Source organism: Callorhinchus milii, unplaced genomic scaffold, assembly GCF_018977255.1.
Source record: "Callorhinchus milii isolate IMCB2004 unplaced genomic scaffold, IMCB_Cmil_1.0 Scaffold16, whole genome shotgun sequence".
NCBI lineage: Eukaryota > Metazoa > Chordata > Chondrichthyes > Chimaeriformes > Callorhinchidae > Callorhinchus > Callorhinchus milii.
In genome coordinates, this window is record NW_024704757.1 from 4085422 (window position 1) to 4108074 (window position 22653).

Genomic DNA, 22653 nt, shown 5'->3' on the forward strand with positions numbered 1-22653 from the left:
AAGAAACAAGGGAGGGAATGAGAGGAGTCAAATCACGATTGATTGACAGTTGAGCCAATTGACATGGCTGGAGCTCATCCATTCACAGGCTACAGGAGATCGAACAGCTCTGCATCATCGCTAATGGTCTCCTTCCCGGAAGCGAAGTGTGCCAAAGAATTGTAATATTGTTGTCCTGTGGTTATCTGGTCACAGTGGTTTTCACAGTTGATTAATGGATTGCTTTCTTGATTTTGTAGCAACAAAAACTATAACAAGCATATTCACCAATTACTACATATAAGACCAACTTTATTCGGATTCATCCAAAATACAAAGAAAACATCTGTATGCTGAAAATAAAACGCAATGGAAAAACAAAGCAATTTGTTGTACTCAGGTAACTTCACATAGCTCCTTATCCCCCCCCTTCCCACATTTTTATTACAGCGAAATGTAGCAAGATTGTGCAGAATAGAGTAAAACAGTGTGTTGTAAGAACATGTACATGTGTGTGTATGGAACGTTATTTACATTAAATTATTGTCATGAGGTTAGCAGGTTCCTCCCGTTTGCTGCTGGAATACATCAATGGTGTCTTCATCTTCCATTTCCAACTGCAAAAATAACCAAAAGGCCAGTCACTGCCTTGCCACACAAACTCGCTGAAGCTGACGATGCACAAAGAAACAAAACTACTCTCACCTCAATACAAAGTCTTGCACACATCTAGCAACCTACTTTTGCTCAGTGCACCAAAACATAAGGTTAAGGGTGATAAAATTTGAAGCAAAACACATTGATGTATTGAAGAGATGATTTTTGCACGTGTGTGAAAGAAGGCCTGTGTAAACATTAGCAAGGCTAGTTTGGCTGAATGGCTTATTTCCATGCATTATCATTCTGTGTAACCAGCAAAATACAGTCACTCCACTTTACAGTATATTATGTGAAGCGCTTTCAGACATCTCAATGACATATCAAATGCAAGGATTATAGTAATAATTATTATTATTATATTATTATAATAACCTAGCCTACCAAAGTTAAACTCCCGAACCAAAGAATGACACTTCTAATAAATACCCACATAGGAGATAACGAATCACAGAAGGATCTAAACTTCTCCAAACTGCTTCCACATTAAGCACACATTCTTACCTCCTGGTATCAACAAGCATCTAAACTGACAAGTCCATGGTATTCATAGATTACATTTTATATAATATATATTAGCTACAGGCTGACCTCAGTGTTACATTCCCTGTTTTTTACGATTCCTTGATAAGTTATAATGAATAAAAGTGAGACCCATTTTTTCCCTATTGATTCTTACGGCGATACAGTGAACAATGAAGCAGCGCAATCCCTGATATAACAAACACAAACTACAAGCCAGGCTTGGGATTATCCTTCGGAGCAGCTTTTGATTGGCTTTGATTTTCATTTTGAATCGCCTCACCCTCAGTTGGCCCTTTGGCCTAAGCATCTGATTGGACGGTGAGTATGCCAGCATCTTATTAGCGCGCCTGAGGGGCTCGCACTCACATGCAGGCCTGGTGGGGCCTGTGGACTGCTGGCCAGTTATCACGGCCAAACCGTACTATCGTGAACACCCTGATATAACAATCTTTTCTGCCGGTCCCAAGGGGTTTTGTTATAGTGAGATTTGACTGTATATAAATTTATCTCCATTCCTCAGAGGGAAGGAGTCTCACCATTGATTGGTTTAGAATATTTGCAAACAAATAACTAACTCGACATCTTTTCTTTTTCAGTCCATAATAATTTAAATGCTGGGGGGTTTGCAGTCAGAGGTACCATCCTTCAGATGAAACATTCAATTGAGGTCCAATCTACCTGTTCAAGTGGGTGCTGAACATCCCATGGCACTATTTGAAAAGAGGAGTTTCCCCCAGTGTCTTCTGAATGAAGCCCACCACATGCTCCCTTGACCCCATCCAGCTCCACTGCCGATGAGCCAGCCTGACTGTGCCGTCATCAGGAATACTGCGGACTGCATAGCTCAGGAACCAGACTACCGAGACAGCCACAGAAGCCCGGCTTGATTCCGACATTCCGTTGCCAGTTCTGTCAGTTGGTGCCAGTTCAGCTCTTGGGAGACCCCACTGACCTAACACTTTACTGTATATCCTGTGAAGCGCTTTGAGAAGTCTCAACGACGTGATAAGGCGCTATATCAAATGCAAGGATTATTATCCTGTCAGAAAGGCCTGGAACAGATACACTAAGTCCTTCCCCCTCGATGTTATCCAACACGTCGTTGATAAACACATCAAACAGGGTAGATGACAAAGGGCAGCCTTGTCTTAATCCCCTTTACAGAGGGATGGGCATAGTAAGTCCATTGTCAACCCTTACATGGATCTTGGGAATTGGTATACACATTCTGAATAAAATCCAGGATTCGGCCATGTCCTCCCATGGCTTCCAGTTTCATCATGAGGGCCTCATGAGGCGCCGGGTTGAAAGCTTTGCGAAAGTCGATGAAGGCAATGTAGATGGGTTTCCACTTAGCCGTACCACGTTCCACGATCTCATACAGAGCCACAACCTGTCCCACACATTCCTCACGAGAATGGAAGCCAGCCTGCTCCTTCCTGATCACACCAGGAGCCTCCAATGTGTGCGATACACGAGATCCCAGTGAAATCAATGAGATCCCTCTTTAGGTATTGGTCTCATTAGGGTCAACTTTCTTGTGTATAAACACCGCAATTGTACTCGGGTGCATGCCTTAGAGAGAATCCTGTTGACCAGCGCTAAGAGGGCAGCTCCAAGGTGAGTTGGGGGTTCCTGGCTTGGACCTGTAAGATCCTCACTGCTCTCCATCTCCTTCCTCAGTGCAGCTTTCAGGAACTCAGCACTTGCAGAGTGGATCATTAAAGCAGAGTGGATCATTAAAGTCTTCAATCTGGCCCATGTTTCCCGCCAGCTCTTCCAGCCTCCATGCAGATGGGTCTCTGTTACATCCTGTTAGGTCAGACGCCAACTCTGTGTAATGTTCCCTCGAGACCCCAAGGCTACCCTCATGAATACCGGACTTGTCCAATACTGGTACGGGTCCAGAGGGGGCCCTCCAGTCATGTTCGACAGACTTCAGGAAGTGGAAGAAAGATTTGGGATTATCCTTGTGCAATTGCGCCCCCTTTCGGAGTGATGCAGCCCAATGAACCCGCTTCATTCCTCTGATGGCTTTCCTAGCTTTGTGCAGTGCTTGATCGTACGTTGGATAGAATTTTATTAGGTAAGGGTATCAAGGGATATGAGGCAAAGGCGAGTAATTGGAATTGAGGTATAGATCAGCCATGATCTTACAGAATGGCAGAACAGGCTTGAGGGGCTGAATGGCCTACTTATATTTCTATATACAGGAGAAGACAGAGAAACAGATACAGAGACATACCACACACAGATAGATACAGAGACACATGCTGACAAAGACATAAACAGATACAGAGAGAGAGAGAGAAAACAAGCACAGATATATTGTCGCTGGCTATATTATTGTCTTAAAATGTGCTTACATGTTTACATTGTCAATTTAAAGTTTTCATTGAAACTAAAATATCCTGAAATTAAGTAATAAAGTTGCACAATTTAAAACATAGGATTTCTATAGGATTCCTGCAGGTTATATTTCTGTAATGGAAACACACAAATATTGCTTATACAGCGTGTGAACAATTCTCAAATCTGGCACCTGACCTCCAGCAGCCACTGCCTTAGAGCATAACGATTTACCTATTTTACCACTGGTGCACAGAGAATGTTCAGTGCACGCCTAACTAATTGCTAGAATTATTTTGCATTGTTCAGTAGAAGAATGTAGTTTGATAACATTCCTTTGAACCTACTCACCATGGCTGGCGTATCAGTTTCATTTATTGGCTGTCCATCAAATCGAAAGCGGATCTGTCTGATCTGCAAGCCCTGTCAGGGCAAAAAGAGGAAAGTTATCTTCAATACAGTTAAGAAACAAAACTAGAATGCTGACCACAAAGATTGCACCAGGAAACTGGATAACCTGATGCTTACAGAGAATACCATAGGTACCAACTCTGCTTGCCGGATTTCCAAACTCTTCCCTCCATAAGCTGCAAACTATCCAAAACTCTGCACCCCGTGACGTCTCCTGTACTCGGCTCCGCAAATCTATCACCACCATCCTCGCCCGGCTCCACTGGCTCCCCATCCCCCAGAGGATAGAGTTCAAGATCATCATCCTCACTTTTAAATCCTTCCACGGTTTTACCGCATCTGCATCTTTCTAAAACCTTCCTCTTTGGCCGTGCCTTCAGCCAAACTCCCACCCCCCCTACCTTCCAACCCCCAACTCTGGTGTAAACCCTTAACTGTCTTGGGACATACTTCTGACATGAAAGGCACTACATAAAAGTTAATTTCTTGTTGATAAAGCCAGCACTGCAGTTTCACAAATCCAGGCTATTACAAATGCTGACTGCCCATCAATGACAAAACAATAGTTTTATGAAGTACTTTTATTTATGTTTTAGCACCAGACTCAGATGACTAGGTGGAGACAAGATTCTAATATTATATGGGTTTAGATGAGCACAAGACAGAAGTAAACAGCCTTTGAAGAACTTGCACTAGGATCTCCTCCTAGACAGTCATATCATGAGAGCAACTTATGAGAAACATCAAGTCGCACAATTCCATCCAGTAGTGAATAAAGGAATCATACTTTTGATTTAACCTGGAGCCAAGATTTGGGACCCCAGTGTTATAAGATGGTACTGCTGGAGTCCAACCAGCTAAAACTGTATAACTTGCCACTGAGAGCAGAGTCTGGCAAGCTTTCCCACTGCTTGTCCAACTTGTACCACCCAACCAGTTAGGGCTTTGGTTTACAGGGTTAACAGGAGTGGAAAAAATTCCTGGCCCGTGACTCGTCTATCCCTCCAAGTCCTACTGATGAGCCAGTGCTGCCTGTGCTGCATCATCAGTGCCTTGGAGTACTTCAGATCCATTGAGCTCAGGGACTGGACTAACAAGACCACCACAGAGGTTGGACTCAATTCCAACATTCCACTGCCAAGCAGGTCACCTTAGAATTAATTCAGCTCCAAGGGGATCCCGCTTACCTCCCCTGAGGATACTCAAATATATAAATCCTTTAAGTACCCACTTCTATATTACCCTTCAACTTTTGATAGTACAATGACAAACCATTTGAAGCACTTCTCAGGCCTCCATCTATGGTACAGCATATGGCACTTACGTTTTAAGCCCCAAAACGTCTATGTAATACGAATGAACTGATACAGTTCTACTGCACCTCATTTGGCAAAGATACCACCAAAATGAACATGCAGCAAGATAGAAGGTTTCAACCACAACATAAACTGGAGCATAAACAGCTTGCCAGAACAATCCACGATGGCAAGCAAAACCACCTTGTTGTTGTAAATAAGACACCTACAATCTGGAAAGACCAGTAAAACAGTTGTGATCTGCATACTCCGGCACATATTTTTCACCCACAAAATATACAGCCAATTCACTTTACAGTATATTCTGTGATAAACTTTGATACATCTCGAAGATGTGATAAGACGTTATATGAAGTGCAAGGATTATTATTATTACTCTCTCTCCAGCAAAAACATAATATTTAAGATCACTTCAGAAAGCAGTCTCTATTCTGTCAGTGCTGCATTAAAGTGCTTCTAATCACTGCTTGGTTCCAAGGATGAATAACACAGCCAATTCCCAATCTCAGATGAGTAGTCAAATACTAGCACTTTAAGGGACACAAATAATCAATTGTTGTAGTTTCTCTCTGCTCCATACATTGACTGTCAGAAAAGTAACATATACCAAAGAGCAAATCACCTAATCACTTCTTGGCTTTGAAATAGTGCAATACAAAGGAACACAAGACAGACATGACTTTAATATAATGATCCTTATATTTGATAGACGTTAGGAGGTCATCTGAAAATGCTTCACCGGATTTACTGTAAAGTGTAATGACTGTATTTTATAGGCAAACATATGGACAGCTGATGAGTACTAGAGATTTACCATTGTCAGAGTTCAACGAGATTGAAAGTATCGAGACTCACCTGTCGTTCACAGTATGCTTTCATCAGTTTGCTCAGCGGTGTGTGCTTCTTTATCTTAAATTGTACAACGGAGCCATCTTGCCCCGCGACCTTCAGGTTGATGTGATCATTCCCTTCATTTTTCAGGTCCTATAATTTAAGATATAGTGGTAATGTTCATTAGGTCATACCAATATTAAGGCAATAAAAGTGCGTTCAAAACACTGGCTATCTAAATCTGTACAAAAAAAATCAGGAACAGAATATTTTATGAATAAATTACTGAGATATTTAAGACAAAGCAAAGATGAACCTCATAGCTTTGCATATGTTGTTTGGTATTTTACTTACCAACAGATACTTTTGGCTTTTACTAAATATCAAATGTGGAAAGCAAGAGATTACTGATCCAAAACGAAGGACTTGGTTAGTTTTGAGATAGCTGACCAGTTTTGCATTAGCTAGATTACAAAATACAGTAAACCTCGCATAAATCTGTTCTGTATAAATCGTATGATCGGCCAAGTTGTACATCTGCCTAAACCCTGTTGTATTTCCTATGAAATCCATTTATAGTTATCTGCACTAATGGTATTAACAATCGAGCAACTCATAATGTCGCTGCTGCACTTGCCGCTACCAAATTTATTGGCTGCTGGATCAAAACTGTGATTCCCACACTTGCCTCAAACAGGGAGCACATGCTCACCCCAATGCACCCTCCCGGGATTGTAACGTTAATGTTATTATGCATGGCAGCGGGCGGGGGGGGGGTGGAGCTGAGAGAAGAGTGTCACCTGATAGTGAGCGAGGGGCAAAGAATGCCTCATCGCATGGAGACTGAAGGAGATTTGTCACCACATGCGCAATTGCCAGCCATGAAGCAGCATACACAGTGCTCCATGTGAGACAATCACGGGAACCTGAATCCGGTCGCTGGACAGTTAAGGATTTCACCTGAGCTGGGGTTGGGATCAGGATGAGTGGTGGGCAGAAGGGTGACTGAAGGCACAGTCGAAGAGGAAGGTCTTGAGATGGGCCTCGAAGGAGGCAAGGGAATGGGCGAAACAAAGGGACCATGGGATCGAATTCGTAAGGGTGAGAGCAGAAAGGCTGAAGGCCCAACCCCGAGGCTGGTGCAGGAGGACACGCAACAGGCCAGAGTCTGCCGAGTGGAGAGGTATGGGATTAGCAGATCACTGAGGGAGGGAGGAGCAAAACCATGGAGGGCGTTGAAAACGAGGACTTTGAACACTATCCTCTGGGGGATGGGGAGCCAGGCGAGGATGGGGGTGATAGGTTCACTGAGCTTGGTGCGGGAGAGAATACGAACTGCAGAGTTCAGAATAATCTGCAGCTTGTGGAGTTGGGAAGACCTGTACTGTACAATGAATAATAAACAAAAAAAATTGGTCACTCAATCCACAACTGTTTGTGGGATACTGTTGTGCGCAATTGGCTGCCGCGTTTCACCCACAAAATATACAGTCAATTCACTTTACAGTATATTCTGTGAAGTGCTTTGCGGTGTCTTGAAGACAGGATGAGGCATTATATCAAATGCAAGGATTATTATTATTATAATATAATTTGTGTTTAGACGAGCTATCCGCATTGCCTGATGCCATGATGGCTGGTCAAAACCTCGTCTTCCGTACTCATTCACTGTTCTGTACTGCGCAGCGTTGGAGCCAGTAAGTGCGCATATGGAGAAGGATCAGGACTTAGGTTCCCGTAAATGTTTCACAAGGAGCACTGCGCATGCTACTTGAAGGCTGGTAAGTGCGTTTGTGGTGAAGGGTCCCCTTCGATCTCCACGTGACCAGGCATTCTGCATCCCTGGCTCATTACGTGATCAGGTAATGTTCTTTCCTCTCAGCACCCGCCGCTGTGTGCGATGACGTTGATGTTACGCACCTGGGAGGGAGGATCTGGTGTTCCGTTTGAGGCAAGCAAGGGAAACAATGTTTTATTCCAGCAGCCGGTAATAATAATAATAATAATCCTTGCATTTGATATAGCGCTTTTCACGTCAGGAGGACGTCCCAAAGCGCTTCACAGAACACACTGTAAAGTGAATTGACTGTATATTTGTGGGCGAACGCGGCAGCCAATTGCGCACAGCAATGTCCCACAAACAGTCGTGGATTGAAAATGACCAATTTATTATTGTTTTGTTTTGGAGGGATTATTATTAGGCTCTGTGTGGAGTAAGGAAACTTGCCCAAGGTTTCGCCCTCTGCCTGGAATTGAACTCAGGTCTCTCGCTTGCAAAGCGAGTGCTCTAACCACTGAGCTACAGGACTCCAAAGTGCGGTAGCAGCGTAACCGCAGTGTTAATACGACTAGTGCATATAAATTTAAGTGGATTTAATAGGAACATGAACGGGACTCAGGTGGATATATGACTTAGGCGATTATAGGATTTATAATAGATGAGATTTAGGCGTTTTACTGAACCTAGATTTGAACACTACCAAAACGATAACAATATTTATGACAAGAGTATTTCAATAATATTAGGAAGTGAAAGAACTTGTAATAGAGACACAAGCATAACACAGGAGGTTTGATATTAAATTTCCCATAGTTTTCCTTTTAAAACTAGTAGCAGAATATTTGATATGCAAAATGGATCTTTAACTATGCAACTCAGTCTTGTGCTGACATTATGTTTTGAAGCGACATTCCAAATCAATTGAGAATATTTAACAAACCAGAACAGTTAAAGATTATAAATGCATTCATAAACCTTCAGTGAACTGTAACCTTTAAAGGTAACTACTTAATTACTGCTGTGTACAACTGGCTGCTGGACTTCGCCCACAAAATACAGTCTTTACAATATATCCCGTGAAGCGCTTTTAGACGTCTGAACAATGTGATAAGGCTCCATATCAAATTCAAGGATTATTATTAATTGCAAATAAAAATCTGATCAACGCCCCATTTTGGTTAGAAGTATAATCCTTGCATTTCATATAGCAACTATGTTGTCAAAATGGTTTAAAGAGGTTCACAGGATTTAATGGTTTACTGTAAAGTGTAGTAATTGTATCTGTAGGCAAAATGGTACCAATTTGTACGTGGAAATGTTCAACAAACAGCCGTGACCATTTTTATCCAACAGATTGTTGACCCAAACACCCCTTTCTTTTTTGAATAGTGTCATGATATCTTTAACATCCACCTGAACGGGCACGGTTGGAATCTCCCGCAGCATTACACTGGCGTGTCAGCCAAGACAAATTGGCTCCAGGACTCTCCCCGCATGAAGGGCGCTGTGTAAGTGCAAGTTGTTGTGGGGCTGAAAGTTCCAGTGTGGGGCTCGAATCCACGACCTCTGGTTCAGGAAGCGAAAATGTCCACATATATCCCATAAAGGCTGGTGAACCCCAACTGATCCCCTGCCCCCTCCCCGGGGCCTGACTGAAAGGGTCAATCCGGGGGGGAGGAGGGTCAGGCCCGAGGGGAAGAGGGGGTGGTCAGTCAGGTCCGGGAGAGTCAGTCTGGCCCGGGGGAGGGGGTCAACTTGGCCCGGGGGGGGGTCAGTCTGGTCCGGGGGAGGTCAGTCTGGCCCCGGGAGGGAAGTGGGGGCGGGCGGTCTGGTCAGTCAGGCTCCTGGGGGGGGGGGAGGGTCAGTCAGGCCCCGGTGGGGAGCGGGGGGGGGGGGGGGGTGAGGGCTGTTTGCTGGAGACGCGCCGAGGCCGAGTGGTGGCGGTGTGATGCCGCCTCAGGCAGCGGCTCCCGGGGAAAGCCGAGCTCTGAAACCCCCGCCAAGGGCCGCGAGCCCGGGCCGAGGACGCCCCGCTCCCTGCCCGCCGCGGGCTCACCTGGCCCGGCCCGGGCGGTGTGTGTGAGGCCCGGGCGGTGTGTGTGAGGCGCGGGCGGTGTGTGTGAGGCGCGGGCGGTGTGTGTGAGGCGCGGGCGGTGTGTGTGAGGCCCGGGGGGTGTGTGTGAGGCGCGGGGGGTGTGTGTGAGGCGCGGGCTCGCCCGGGCCGGCCCGGGGGGTGTGTGTGAGGCCCGGGGGGTGTGTGTGAGGCCCGGGCGGTGTGTGTGAGGCCCGGGCGGTGTGTGTGAGGCGCGGGCTCACCTGGCCCGGCCCGGGCGGTGTGTGTGAGGCCCGGGCGGTGGAGGGGGCGGTGTGTGTGAGGCCGGGCGTGTGTGTGAGGCGCGGGCGGTGTGTGTGAGGCCCGGGCGGTGTGTGTGAGGCGCGGGGGGGGGGGGGGTGTGTGAGGCGCGGGCTGGGCCGGCCCGGGGGTGTGTGTGAGGGGCCGGGGGGGGGTGTGTGTGAGGCGGTGTGTGTGAGGCGCGGGCGGTGTGTGTGAGGCCCGGGCGGTGTGTGTGAGGCCCGGGCGGTGTGTGTGAGGCCCGGGCGGTGTGTGTGAGGCCCGGGGGGTGTGTGAGGCCCGGGGGGGGTGTGTGAGGCGCGGGCGGTGTGTGTGAGGCGCGGGCGGTGTGTGTGAGGCGCGGGCGGTGTGTGTGAGGCGCGGGCGGTGTGTGTGAGGCCGGGCGGTGTGTGTGAGGCCCGGGGGGTGTGTGAGGCGCGGGTGTGAGGCGCGGGCTCACCTGGCCCGGGCCGGGCGGTGTGTGTGAGGCGCGGGCGGTGTGTGTGAGGCGCGGGCGGTGTGTGTGAGGCGCGGGCGGTGTGTGTGAGGCGCGGGCTCACCTGACTCGGGCCTTTGCCTTTCTCCTCCGCCATTTGCCGCTCTCAGGCTCGCGGCTCCCGCTCACTGCGCGCGCACCGGCACGTGACTCCCCACGCGGGGCGGGGCCACATGACGTGTCCGCCCGCAGCCTCTCGCGCTCCCAATCGCAGCCGCGCCAACGAGTAATAATTACTGCCCAATTAATAATAATGCTACAGATCAGACAGAGGACTAATACATGCATTACTGCACAAAATTACACGTGCGTTCGCGCCTTTCGCGTCGGGAGGGGCCGGACAAGTCAGGGATTCGGATCAGTAATAATTACTCTTGAATTAATAATAATAATAAATAAAATAGTCCTAATCAGAGAGTAATAATTTCTCTTAAATTCATAGTAATACAAATAAAATGGTCCTAATCAGTAATAATTTCTCTTACATTCATCGCAATGCAAATAAAATAGCCCTAATCAGTAATAATTATCTTAAATTAATAATAATAATACAAATACAATAGTCCTAATCGGGAATAATTCCTCTTAAATTCATCATACAACTAAAATAACTAATAATAATTACTCTGAAATGAATAAGAACAATAATCCTGACATTTTATACAGCGACTCTCATGTTGGGAGAACAACTCAGAGCTTCTCAGGGTTTCCAGTGGAGTGGAGTGACTGTGTTTTGCGAGTGAATACAATGGCCAATGGACAGAGTGACTAATTTGATCTGGGGGATTGTCGACTAAGAGGTTCCCTTCTCTATTCAAATGAATCAAATGAAAGGGATGATCTGGAATTAAATAATAATGAATGAAATTAAATAATTTTTTGTGGAGCATCTCAAGATTAGTTTGAATGAACGGCAACAAGATGGTGAAATCCTACCTCACTGTTACACTGGAATGACTATTTTCCACATGTATGTGTGAGCGATGATTTGAGGGCCCACCAAACCCCCCAAAAATCACACCATTAACCCTGTAAGTCTCTTGTTTAATTTCTGGCTGTGCTTTATATGATTGTGAATACCTGCACTTCTTCTATCGCGCTTTCGGACACCCTCCTATCCCCACCCTCCCTGCTCTCCAACTCTCCTTGAGATAAGGGAGCCCATGGATAAGGGACCAAATCCCTGACTCTCCAGCTCCTTGGGTCGTCCTCCTGTTGTGAAAGGTGCCTTACTAATGTAATTTGTTGCTGTTGCAGCACACACCAGTGAGAGGATGAGTGATCGGCAATGCTGCCTATAAGAGCGGCCCGGGGAACCTGTGCTCTCGGTGCCTGGATGGAACCATCCCCAGTGTAACTGTGACACTGTTGGTGGTGGAGTGCTCCCATTCTCTCTGCTTCTCAGTTTCAGACTTTGGTGACTTGTCTTTTCAGAATCTCACTTGCCACAATTGCACAGTGAGCAATGGGACAGCAGTGCGTGTAGAGGGCCTGGCACTGAACCCACAGCAATACAATCTTCTGTCGCCATTCACACCTAGATATCAGTAGTTGTTACACACCAGCAAACCCACAAACTCCTCACTTTCCCTGTCGCCAGCCACTAGATCACTAGAACAATTTGTTTTGTGTTTATCAGAATGGATTTTCTCTCCCACATTAGGAAGCACGTGTTAGGATTTCCGATCCCGTGGTTCGAAATATAACTTGACAATCCAATACTGGTGCAACAGTAGTTTTATTAATCAAAGTACCTTTAACAAAGCACTAATAATATACAGGTATATTAAAATGTATACTACTGGCTCCGGAGCAGTCGATGGTGATGGCTTCAGATGACTTTAAGATGTTTCCGAAGGGTCTCTCTATCCCTGAGTCTGCTGCCCAACTGTTCTAAAGTTAGGGTAGTTATACTTTTCTCCCCCCATGCAGCCACCCCTGAGTTTGCTCAATCAGGGTAATGCCTCGTATACTTTCTTTGTGTTAGTTTCTTATCTACCTTTGACCGACATCTGAGGCCTCTTGAGTTAAACCAGATGGCTCATCATTCTCTGTTGGATGACAACTTGCTTTTCTCGAGGCCGGTGCCTATCTCATGCTGTTACAGACCTTTCATCGACATGACGAGGTTTTACTCAAATGAGGTTAATGGCGCTTAAGAATGGTGAAGTGTGTTAACAGGAGTGTATGTTTCTATCTTATCAGAGTGAGACCAGCTCCTCATGTCTCGAGGAGTGTGCTGAGCCTGTCCTGTACCACCCGTGATGCCTCGTTCCTTCCCCTGAAAGCTTCTTTATCTAATCTGAAGTATCACCACCGACTGATCGTTGCCTCAAAAGTAAATTCATAAAAATATATTCGAGGATAACATTATTCTCAAATTGACCTTTCTCAACACACGTATGTGTTTAGTAGGCACAAAGGGAGTTTCATTTTTTTGTTATCATTCTTTAACATTGTTATATGAAAGTTAGCTTTTATTCACCAAGTTGAACACCCTATTCTGTCGTCTTGTGTACCTGTGTTTCTTTTGAGGACCGATGAAATATTATAGGTTGAAGTTTACTAAGGATCCTTCCTCTGTGCTTTTGCTTTTATTCTGTTTCTTTCTCTCACGTAGCAATGCTCTGGTGGAAAAAAAGGCCGCATTTCTCATTGACAAACGTCAGTAAGCAAGAAAATCTGTGGTGGAAAATGACTGGAATTTATCGTCGTCAGGAAGAATAACAAGAGATCTGAGTGAGTGAATGAGGGTGTGTCAGTGCAAGACCATCTGTGCAGTGTGGTAATTTGGTCACTCAATCCTGGACTGTTTGTCAGAACCTGCAATTGCCTGCGTTGTTTCTCTCACAAAATACAGTCACTGCATTTTAGTGTATCCTGTGAAGCAATTTGAGATGTGTCAATTATGTGATAAAGGTACTATAGTAACAACAACAACTTGGATTTATATAGCGCCCTCCATGCCGGACGGCGTCTCAGAGCGCTTTACAGTAACAGATCCCGGGACCGAGCCAGGGGGAGGGGAGGAAGGTGACCAAAAGCGCGGTCGAAAAGAAAGGTCTTCAGCAGAGACCTGAATATAGGAAGAGAGGGGGTGAGGCAAAGGGAGTGAGGAAGGGAATTCCAGAGCGAGGAACAACAACAACAAGATTCCATTTATTGAGCGCCTTTCACGTCGGGAGGACGTCCCAAGGCGCTGTACAGTTGGGTCAGGACCCGAGCATTGGGGGGAAATGGTCAGGGTGAGGGGAGGGAAGGGAGGGAGCGAGGAGGGGGTATAGAGTCGAGAGGGGAGCTGAAGGCACGGTCAAAGAGAAAGGTCTTGAGACCGACCTTGAAGGAGGAAAGGGAGGAGGCGGCGAAGGCACTGGGGGATGGAGTTCCAGAGCCTGGGGCTGAGAGGCTGAAGGCCCGGCCACCGATGGTAGGGCGGTTGGGGCGGGGGATGTGGAGCAGACCGGAGCCAGAGGAACGGAGGGTACGGGCAGGTAGGTAGGGGGATAGTAGGTCGGAGAGGTAGGAGGGAGCAAGGCCGTGAATGGCCTTGTAGGTGAGGATGAGGATCTTGAATTCGATCCTCTGGGGGATGGGGAGCCAGTGGAGGCGAGCGAGGGTGGGAGTGATGTGGGCGCGAAGCCTGGTGCGGGACAGTACACGAGCTGCAGAGTTCTGAATGACCTGCAGCTTGTGGAGGGAGGTGCCGGGAAGGCCGGCGAGGAGAGAGTTCCCATAGTCCAGCCTTGAGGTGATAAAGGCGTGGACCAGAGTTTCAGCAGCGTGAGGGGTGAGGTAGTGCCGTAGTCTGGCGACATTCCGGAGGTGATGGAAGGCGGTGCCAGTTGTGGCGCGGATATGAGGGAGAAAGGACAGCTCAGGGTCGAACAGAACGCCGAGGTTCCTGACTGGCTTTGAGAGGTGGAGAGTGCAGCCTTGGATGCTGATGCTGTCAGCGCCTGAGGTGCGGAGGCGCTGACGTGAGCCAATCAGGAGGGCCTCAGTTTTGCGCACGTTGAGCTGAAGAAAGTTGTCTCTCGTCCAGGACTCGATGTCGGACAGGCAGCTGTCAGGACATCGGGGTCGTGGAGTTGAGGGTAGAGGAGGAAAGGTAGAGTTGGGTGTCATCCGCATACATGTGGAAGTTAACCCCATGTCTGCGGATGATGTCACCACAGGGGGAGCATATAGAGGGTGAAGAGGAGGGGACCGAGGACAGAGCCTTGAGGGACACCACATGAGACAGTGCGGGGGCCGGAGGAAAAACCATTTGTGGAGACAAAGTGAAGACGGTGGGAGAGGTACGACCTAAACCACTCAAGGACAGGGCCTTGAAGGTTGAGGTAGGAGGACAAGCGGTGGAGGAGGATAGCATGGTCGACCGTATCGAATGCTGCCGATAGGTCGAGGAGGACGAGGAGGCAGAGGGAGCCCTGGTCACAGATGGTCAGGATGTCATTGGTGACCTTGACCAGGGCAGTTTCTGTGCTATGGGCAGCACGGAAACCCGATTGAAGGGGTTCGAATAGTGAATGGTTGGAGAGGAAAGAGCGCAGCTGGGAGGCGGCAACTCGTTCCAGGACCTTGGATAGGATAGGGAGTTCCAGAGCCTCGGGGCATAGTGGCTGAAGGTACGGTCGCTGAGGGTGGAGCACAGGACTCGGGGGACGAGGAGACCAGACCCGGAGGAACGAAGGCAACGGGTACTGTTTTGAGGAGAGAGATCAGAGAGGTAGAGGGGTGCAGAGGAATGCAGGGACTTGAATACAAGGGTGAGGATCTTGAAATCGATCCTCTCTGGGACAGACAGGCAGTGCAGTCTGGCAAGGACTGGGGTGATCCGGGAGCGGAGTTTGGTGCGGGTGAGAATGCGGGCAGCAGAGTTTTGAATGATTTGAATTTTATGGATGGTAGTGGATGGGAGACCGACCAAGAGGGCGCTAGAGTAGTCCAGCCGAGAGGTGACAAAGGAATGGAACAAGGTTTCAGCAGCTTTTGGGGAGATGTATTGGCGGAGATGTAATACAAGGATTATTATTATCTACACAAATCGTGGTGAGGCGTGTGGTTTCATGGAGGTAGATCATGCCTCACAAATCTTGAGTTTTTGACAGAACCACGGAGGTGATAAAGGGGCATTGATGGATATTATTGTTGGGAATTTTCAGAAAATATTTGATAAAGTGACACATAGTGGCTGGGAGTATGTTATAAACAAGGAAGCATAGGAGGGGAGCTGAGCAGAGATAATAATAATAACATAATATAACATGTAGGAGCAGGAGTAGGCCATTTGGCCCTTCGAGCCTGCCCTGCCATTCAATCATGGCTGATCTTCTAATCTAACTCCAGCTAATAACCTGACCCTGCCTTATCCCCATATCCCTTAATCCCTTTTGCAATAAGAAATCTATCTATCTCAGTCTTGAATATGTTCAAGGACTGAGTTTTGGGGTAGTGAGTTCCATACAGTCACCACCCTTTGAGTGAAGAAGTTCTTCCTCAACTCAGTGCGAAAGGGCTGCTTCTGATTTTAAGGTTGTGACCCCTGGTTTTAGTTTCTCCAACCGGGGAAAAAATCTCCCACTATCTACTCTCTCATGCCCTTTGATGATTTTATAGGTTTCTATAAGATCCCCTCTAATTCTTCTATATTCTAGAGAATATAGGCCCAAATTGGTCAGCCTACCCTCCTCAAGCCTTTCATCCCTGGTACTAACCTAGTAAATCTACGCTGCACCCCCTCCAAGGCAAGTATATCCTTCCTTAAATGAGACCAAAACTGGACACAGTATTCCAGGTGTGGTATCACCAGGGCCCTATACAGTTGCAGCAAGACTTCCCTACTCTTATACTCTAATCCTTTCATAATGAATGCTAACATACCGTTCGCCTTCCTAATTGCTGCTGCACCTGCAGACTAACTTTCTGTGATTGGTGTACAAGGACACCCAAGTCCCTTTGGACGCTAACACATTCCAATCTCTCCCCTTCTAAAAAATAACCCGCTCTACTGTTTTTGCTATCTAGGTGGATGATTTCGCACTTCCCTACATTATACTTCAAAATCCTTGCATTTGATATAGCGCTGTTCACATCTTCAAGAAGTCTCAAAGCACTTCACAGAATATACTGTAACATGAATTGACTGTATATTTGTGGGCAAAACACGGCAGCCAATTGCACACAGCAGTGTCCCACAAACAATCATGGATTGAGTGACCAAATTATTATTATTTATTTTTTTGAAGGGATTATTACTTCCAGGAATTGCCATTCGGCAATCAACTAACAACCGGGTTCCTACTTACTGTTAGGTAAACAGAGGCATGTGGAGTAAGGAAACTTGCTCAACATTTCACCCTGCTGGGAATCAAATCCAGGTCTCTTGCTTGCGAAGCAAGGTCTCTAACCACTGAGTTACAGAACCAGATTTGCTGGTTCAGGTTTACAGATCATTAAACTCTAAATCACTGGTCAGAAACAAACAATAAGACAATGTGGTGTTGGCATTTATTGAAGGAAACTGGAATATAAAACTCAGGCGGTGAGTCACCAGTTATATAGAGCGCTTATATGTCAGACCTCAGTCAGAGACTGGGTTCAGGGTTGGGTGTTCGATCTTAGGAAGGTTAAAGTGGCCTTGGAGGGTGTCCAATGAGTCACACAGTTAGTTCCTGGGCTGTACTGTGATGAGAGGCTATGGAAACCGGGATTATAGTCCTCAAAGCAGGTTACAGGGGGATGTGATGGAGGTAAAATAACGAAAGGAATTGACAGGTTAGAGATTGGACGACTTTCCTCTAGTAGAGGGATCGGTACAACGGGCAGAGCCTTAAACTCAGAGCTAGGACAGTTGGAGTTGAGGTCAGGAAGTGTTTCCTCACACAGATGTTTGTGAGGATGGGGAACACTAAGCCCCAGAAAGCTGTAGAGGTTAATAACCTTCATTAAAGTCATTCACTTAACAGCAGGTGATCACACACTGATCTGATTAACTAGTGACTAGCCATCCTCCCCAACCACCTCTCATCCATCTCAGTGGGACTTCCCTCTCCCACCATTTTGTCTCTTCTAATAATTTCTCCTCGTGTACAGTCAGTGCGGTGTACCCAAAGGATCTATTCTTGGCTCCTTTTTTTCCCCCCATTTACATGTTCCCTCCCAGCGATGTCACCCGTAGACACAGGGTAAACTTCCCCTGGTACGTAAGGGATACTGGTTTGTATTGAGCGTGGACTGGTTTTGATCACAATTAAGTTGTTTACTATCAGAAAACCTTTCTTTTTCTGCTCCGGTCTCCTTTCCTCTTTACTATAATTGAAGTGAGAGAGAGAGAGACTAAGCCTGAGCTGATACTGCTGTGTAAGGACAGGCTGCGTTAATTGCTGGCCCTACGGGGAAGTCCATGTTCTGAGTGAGAAGCGAAACCACAAACTATGGCACAATATGTTGAAACTCCAAAGCAATGTTGATCGTTTAAAAATCCTTTCACTTTCAGTTGTTTACTGGGTTCTGGTTAATGGGAAGGTGGACATTGTCTCAATTTCTTTTTATCCCAGCAATTTGAGGTCATCTTTGTAACTAGTGGAGGTAACAAACTGAATACCGTTTTCTGAATAACTTTGATTTAGTCCCCATTTGAGGTGTACGCAGATCCCTTCTCTGCACATGATCCTTGTCAATGTTTGTTCGAGTCTGGCCTGAAATGTGATGTGTGAATAAAAATGAGATTTTGGGTGGGGACTTGCATGCCGAGACAGCAGAGATGATGGTGGTTGGGTTAGGCTGGTCTGTGGTCCTGGCAGAGAAATAGTCTTGAGCTTGAAATGGTTCCAGCCCGTGGTGGGAATATCCAGCCTGGATTAGAGACTGGAAGCTGTTACTCAATCTCTGCCATTTCCCCAGGTGCGTTTCTGTGTGCTTCATGTCTGCCATGGCTTTCAGTATCCTGGATAAAACTGGCACAAAGAAACTCAAGACTGTATGGAGTAATTCAGCAGGAATCCAAGAAAGTGGTGTCTGGCTCAGGGGCACTGGGCAGATTCCATCCTGTGTAAAATTGTGTTTATTAGAAATAGCAATCAGCTGGCATCCAATCTAAACCTTACATTCACTTGTTCACGGTAATAATTAAGGAACTAAGCAAATCGCCAGCCACTCCCATTCCTGACAGGATTCCAGCGCTTCTGTTTGCAGATGATATTGTGCTGCTGGTGTACTCACCTGGTGAGTGCAGTGCAGAAGATCGCCATCTTGAATACTGGGTCAACCAATGGGACATGATGGTGAGCATCCCTAAGTGTGGAATCATGGTTTAACCTTTCTGTCCCCACTTCTGAAACTCCATCCCAGAATCCCTTCATCTCACCTTCTTCAAGATCCATCTCAAGACCTTCCTCTTTGACCATGCCTTCTGTCATCTCCCACCCTCATCCCCCTTGGCTCTCATCCCTCTCAAATCCATGACTTCAAAATATATTGACATCAGGACACTCCCAAACTGATTTGATTTTAAAAAAATGGACACTAAAGTATGCTGCAATACACTAATTTGGAGCAAACATCCACAATGTAAAACGTTACGTAGACAAAATACAGAATTTTATTGAGGTATATGCAACATTTTGGCATGACTATCCAGTTATCGGCATCCAAAAAAAAATGCAAAAAAGCACAGAAAGACAACCTCCAGGAAATGATGTAGGATCTCAAGTCCCACTAAATAGAATGCAAATGAGATTAGTTTCAGCTTCCTTACAGAATGCAAATGAGATTAGTTTCAGCCTCCTTACAGAATGCCAAGTCGCTCCACGCACTGAGCAGTGAAAGGACTTTAGGAGTATGAAGAAAACTGCCCGTCAGGTTGAGTGTACTGCAAACTTCATTTGCTTAACATTGCTGTGAAAATACTGAGCAAAACAACTTACCCTAAGAAAAAAAATTGAATAGAAAATAGTTCAGAATACTCTGGCAATAAAAAACACCGGTTAGTAACCTTTTGATAATCATGTAAAACAATCAAACATGTGGTTAAAGCAAATAAATACCGTTAAAAAGTTTGATAGCAAACAATTTTTTTCATTGAAGGATATTTAAATCTTGTAGATATTGCATTGTGCATCTAAGTCTGTGATTCACAAAGCCCAAAGTCGAACCAAGTGTAATCAAAATAGTTCCTAGACTAATTGTGAATACTTGCAGTATGATCCGATTTATACATTCTCTAGTTCCAAGTTAAATGTTATTGGTAACTATTGGTAACAATATCATACATTAATCTGGACTAGTTAACAGCAATGTACATTCATAAAAGATTCCAGCAGATTAATATCCATCAAATATATTTGGAGGAACATTCTGTGCAGCATACACAGATTACCATATCAGACCAGAATGCACAGATTTTCACTTTAAACAACAACAAGGCTCATGTTGGACACAGCCCGCTGATAAATCAGATACTACTTTTAGAATATTTCCTGACCAAGTTCAAATAATTTACAAAATCCACATCAGATCCAAGGCACAATACACCAGATAACAGGCAATTATCCCCAAACTCTTTTCTGCCTCCTTTCTCCAGGTTCCGCATCAAACAGATCAAAAGACAACCGGGTAAGGAGAAAGCATTTTAAAGTCTGCCGGAGATAAAGTAAATATCACTGAAGTTCAATACAGCCCTACAATCCTCAATGTCTATAATCTTATATTTGGGCCAAGCTGCAACATTTTGCTTTAATTTTACAACTTAAATTCCAGATACATTACCACTTCAGGATTTGCCAAGAGCACACAAGATTCTATGCCCAGGCCCCTTGTTGTACCGAGTTGCATCCTTCTTGCATCTATTACTACCACTTAGATGGACAAAAAATTGCCAAATATCTGCAGATTCTTTTCAGAAAGAGTTCTATTCATAAATCAAGACCAACAGCACTTGCAAGTTAACCTGCTGTTCTATGCAAACTTAGAAGACAGCGCTGCACCTGCAGACTAACTTTCTGTGATTGGTGTACAAGGACACCCAAGTCCCTTTGGACGCTAACACATTCCAATCTCTCCCCTTCTAAAAAATAACCCGCTCTACTGTTTTGCTATCTAGGTGGATGATTTCGCACTTCCCTACATTATACTTCAAAATCCTTGCATTTGATATAGCGCTGTTCACATCTTCAAGAAGTCTCAAAGCCTTCACAGAATATACTGTAAATGAATTGACTGTATATTTGTGGGCAAAACACGGCAGCCAATTGCACACAGCAGTGTCCCACAAACATCATGGATTGAGTGACCAAATTATTATTTTTTTTTTTTGGAAGGGATTATTACTTCCAGGAATTGCCATTCGGCAATCAACTAACAACCGGGTTCCTACTTACTGTTAGGTAAACAGAGGCATGTGGAGTAAGGAAACTTGCTCAACATTTCACCCTGCTGGGAATCAAATCCAGGTCTCTTGCTTGCGAAGCAAGGTCTCTAACCACTGAGTTACAGAACCAGATTTGCTGGTTCAGGTTTACAGATCATTAAACTCTAAATCACTGGTCAGAAACAAACAATAAGACAATGTGGTGTTGGCATTTATTGAAGGAAACTGGAATATAAAACTCAGGCGGTGAGTCACCAGTTATATAGAGCGCTTATATGTCAGACCTCAGTCAGAGACTGGGTTCAGGGTTGGGTGTTCGATCTTAGGAAGGTTAAAGTGGCCTTGGAGGGTGTCCAATGAGTCACACAGTTAGTTCCTGGGCTGTACTGTGATGAGAGGCTATGGAAACCGGGATTATAGTCCTCAAAGCAGGTTACAGGGGGATGTGATGGAGGTAAAATAACGAAAGGAATTGACAGGTTAGAGATTGGACGACTTTCCTCTAGTAGAGGGATCGGTACAACGGGCAGAGCCTTAAACTCAGAGCTAGGACAGTTGGAGTTGAGGTCAGGAAGTGTTTCCTCACACAGATGTTTGTGAGGATGGGGAACACTAAGCCCCAGAAAGCTGTAGAGGTTAATAACCTTCATTAAAGTCATTCACTTAACAGCAGGTGATCACACACTGATCTGATTAACTAGTGACTAGCCATCCTCCCCAACCACCTCTCATCCATCTCAGTGGGACTTCCCTCTCCCACCATTTTGTCTCTTCTAATAATTTCTCCTCGTGTACAGTCAGTGCGGTGTACCCAAAGGATCTATTCTTGGCTCCTTTTTTTCCCCCCATTTACATGTTCCCTCCCAGCGATGTCACCCGTAGACACAGGGTAAACTTCCCCTGGTACGTAAGGGATACTGGTTTGTATTGAGCGTGGACTGGTTTTGATCACAATTAAGTTGTTTACTATCAGAAAACCTTTCTTTTTCTGCTCCGGTCTCCTTTCCTCTTTACTATAATTGAAGTGAGAGAGAGACTAAGCCTGAGCTGATACTGCTGTGTAAGGACAGGCTGCGTTAATTGCTGGCCCTACGGGGAAGTCCATGTTCTGAGTGAGAAGCGAAACCACAAACTATGGCACAATATGTTGAAACTCCAAAGCAATGTTGATCGTTTATATCCCGATATCCCTTAACCATTTTAGTTTTTAAAAATCTATCGATATTAGTCTTGAACAATGACTGAACATCCACCGCCTTCTGGGGTAGAGAATTCCATAAATTCAATACCCTCTGAGTGAAGAAATGTTTTCTCAACTCAGTCCAAAAAGTCTGACCTTTAATCCTGAAACTATGATCCCTAGTTTTAGATTCTCCAACCAAGGGAAACAGTCTCACAGTATCTACCATCAAGACCTTAAAATCTTACAGGTTTCTATAAGATCATGTCTAGTTCTTCTATATTCTAGAGAATATAGGTATCAACCTCTCTTCGTAGGTCAACCCCCTCGTCCCAGGAACCAACCTAGTGAATCTACGTTGCACCTAAGGCAAGTATATCCTTTCTTAGAAAAGGAGATCAAAACTGCATACAATATTCTAGGTGTGG

The 22653-nt window shown here is 45.6% G+C and overlaps 1 protein-coding gene across 1 annotated transcript; it reads right to left on the minus strand.

The window, feature by feature from the left end:
• Positions 1 to 272: 272 nt before the first annotated feature.
• On the minus strand, positions 273 to 10803 carry LOC103186049 (small ubiquitin-related modifier 3-like). Its single transcript, NM_001292564.1, has 4 exons — positions 10741 to 10803; positions 6093 to 6221; positions 3862 to 3933; positions 273 to 596 (listed from the first exon to the last, which is right to left on the minus strand). The coding sequence occupies exons 1-4, from the start codon at positions 10771 to 10773 to the stop codon at positions 534 to 536; spliced, it is 297 nt and encodes a 98-aa protein (NP_001279493.1). The 5' UTR covers positions 10774 to 10803; the 3' UTR covers positions 273 to 533.
• Positions 10804 to 22653: the final 11850 nt, after the last annotated feature.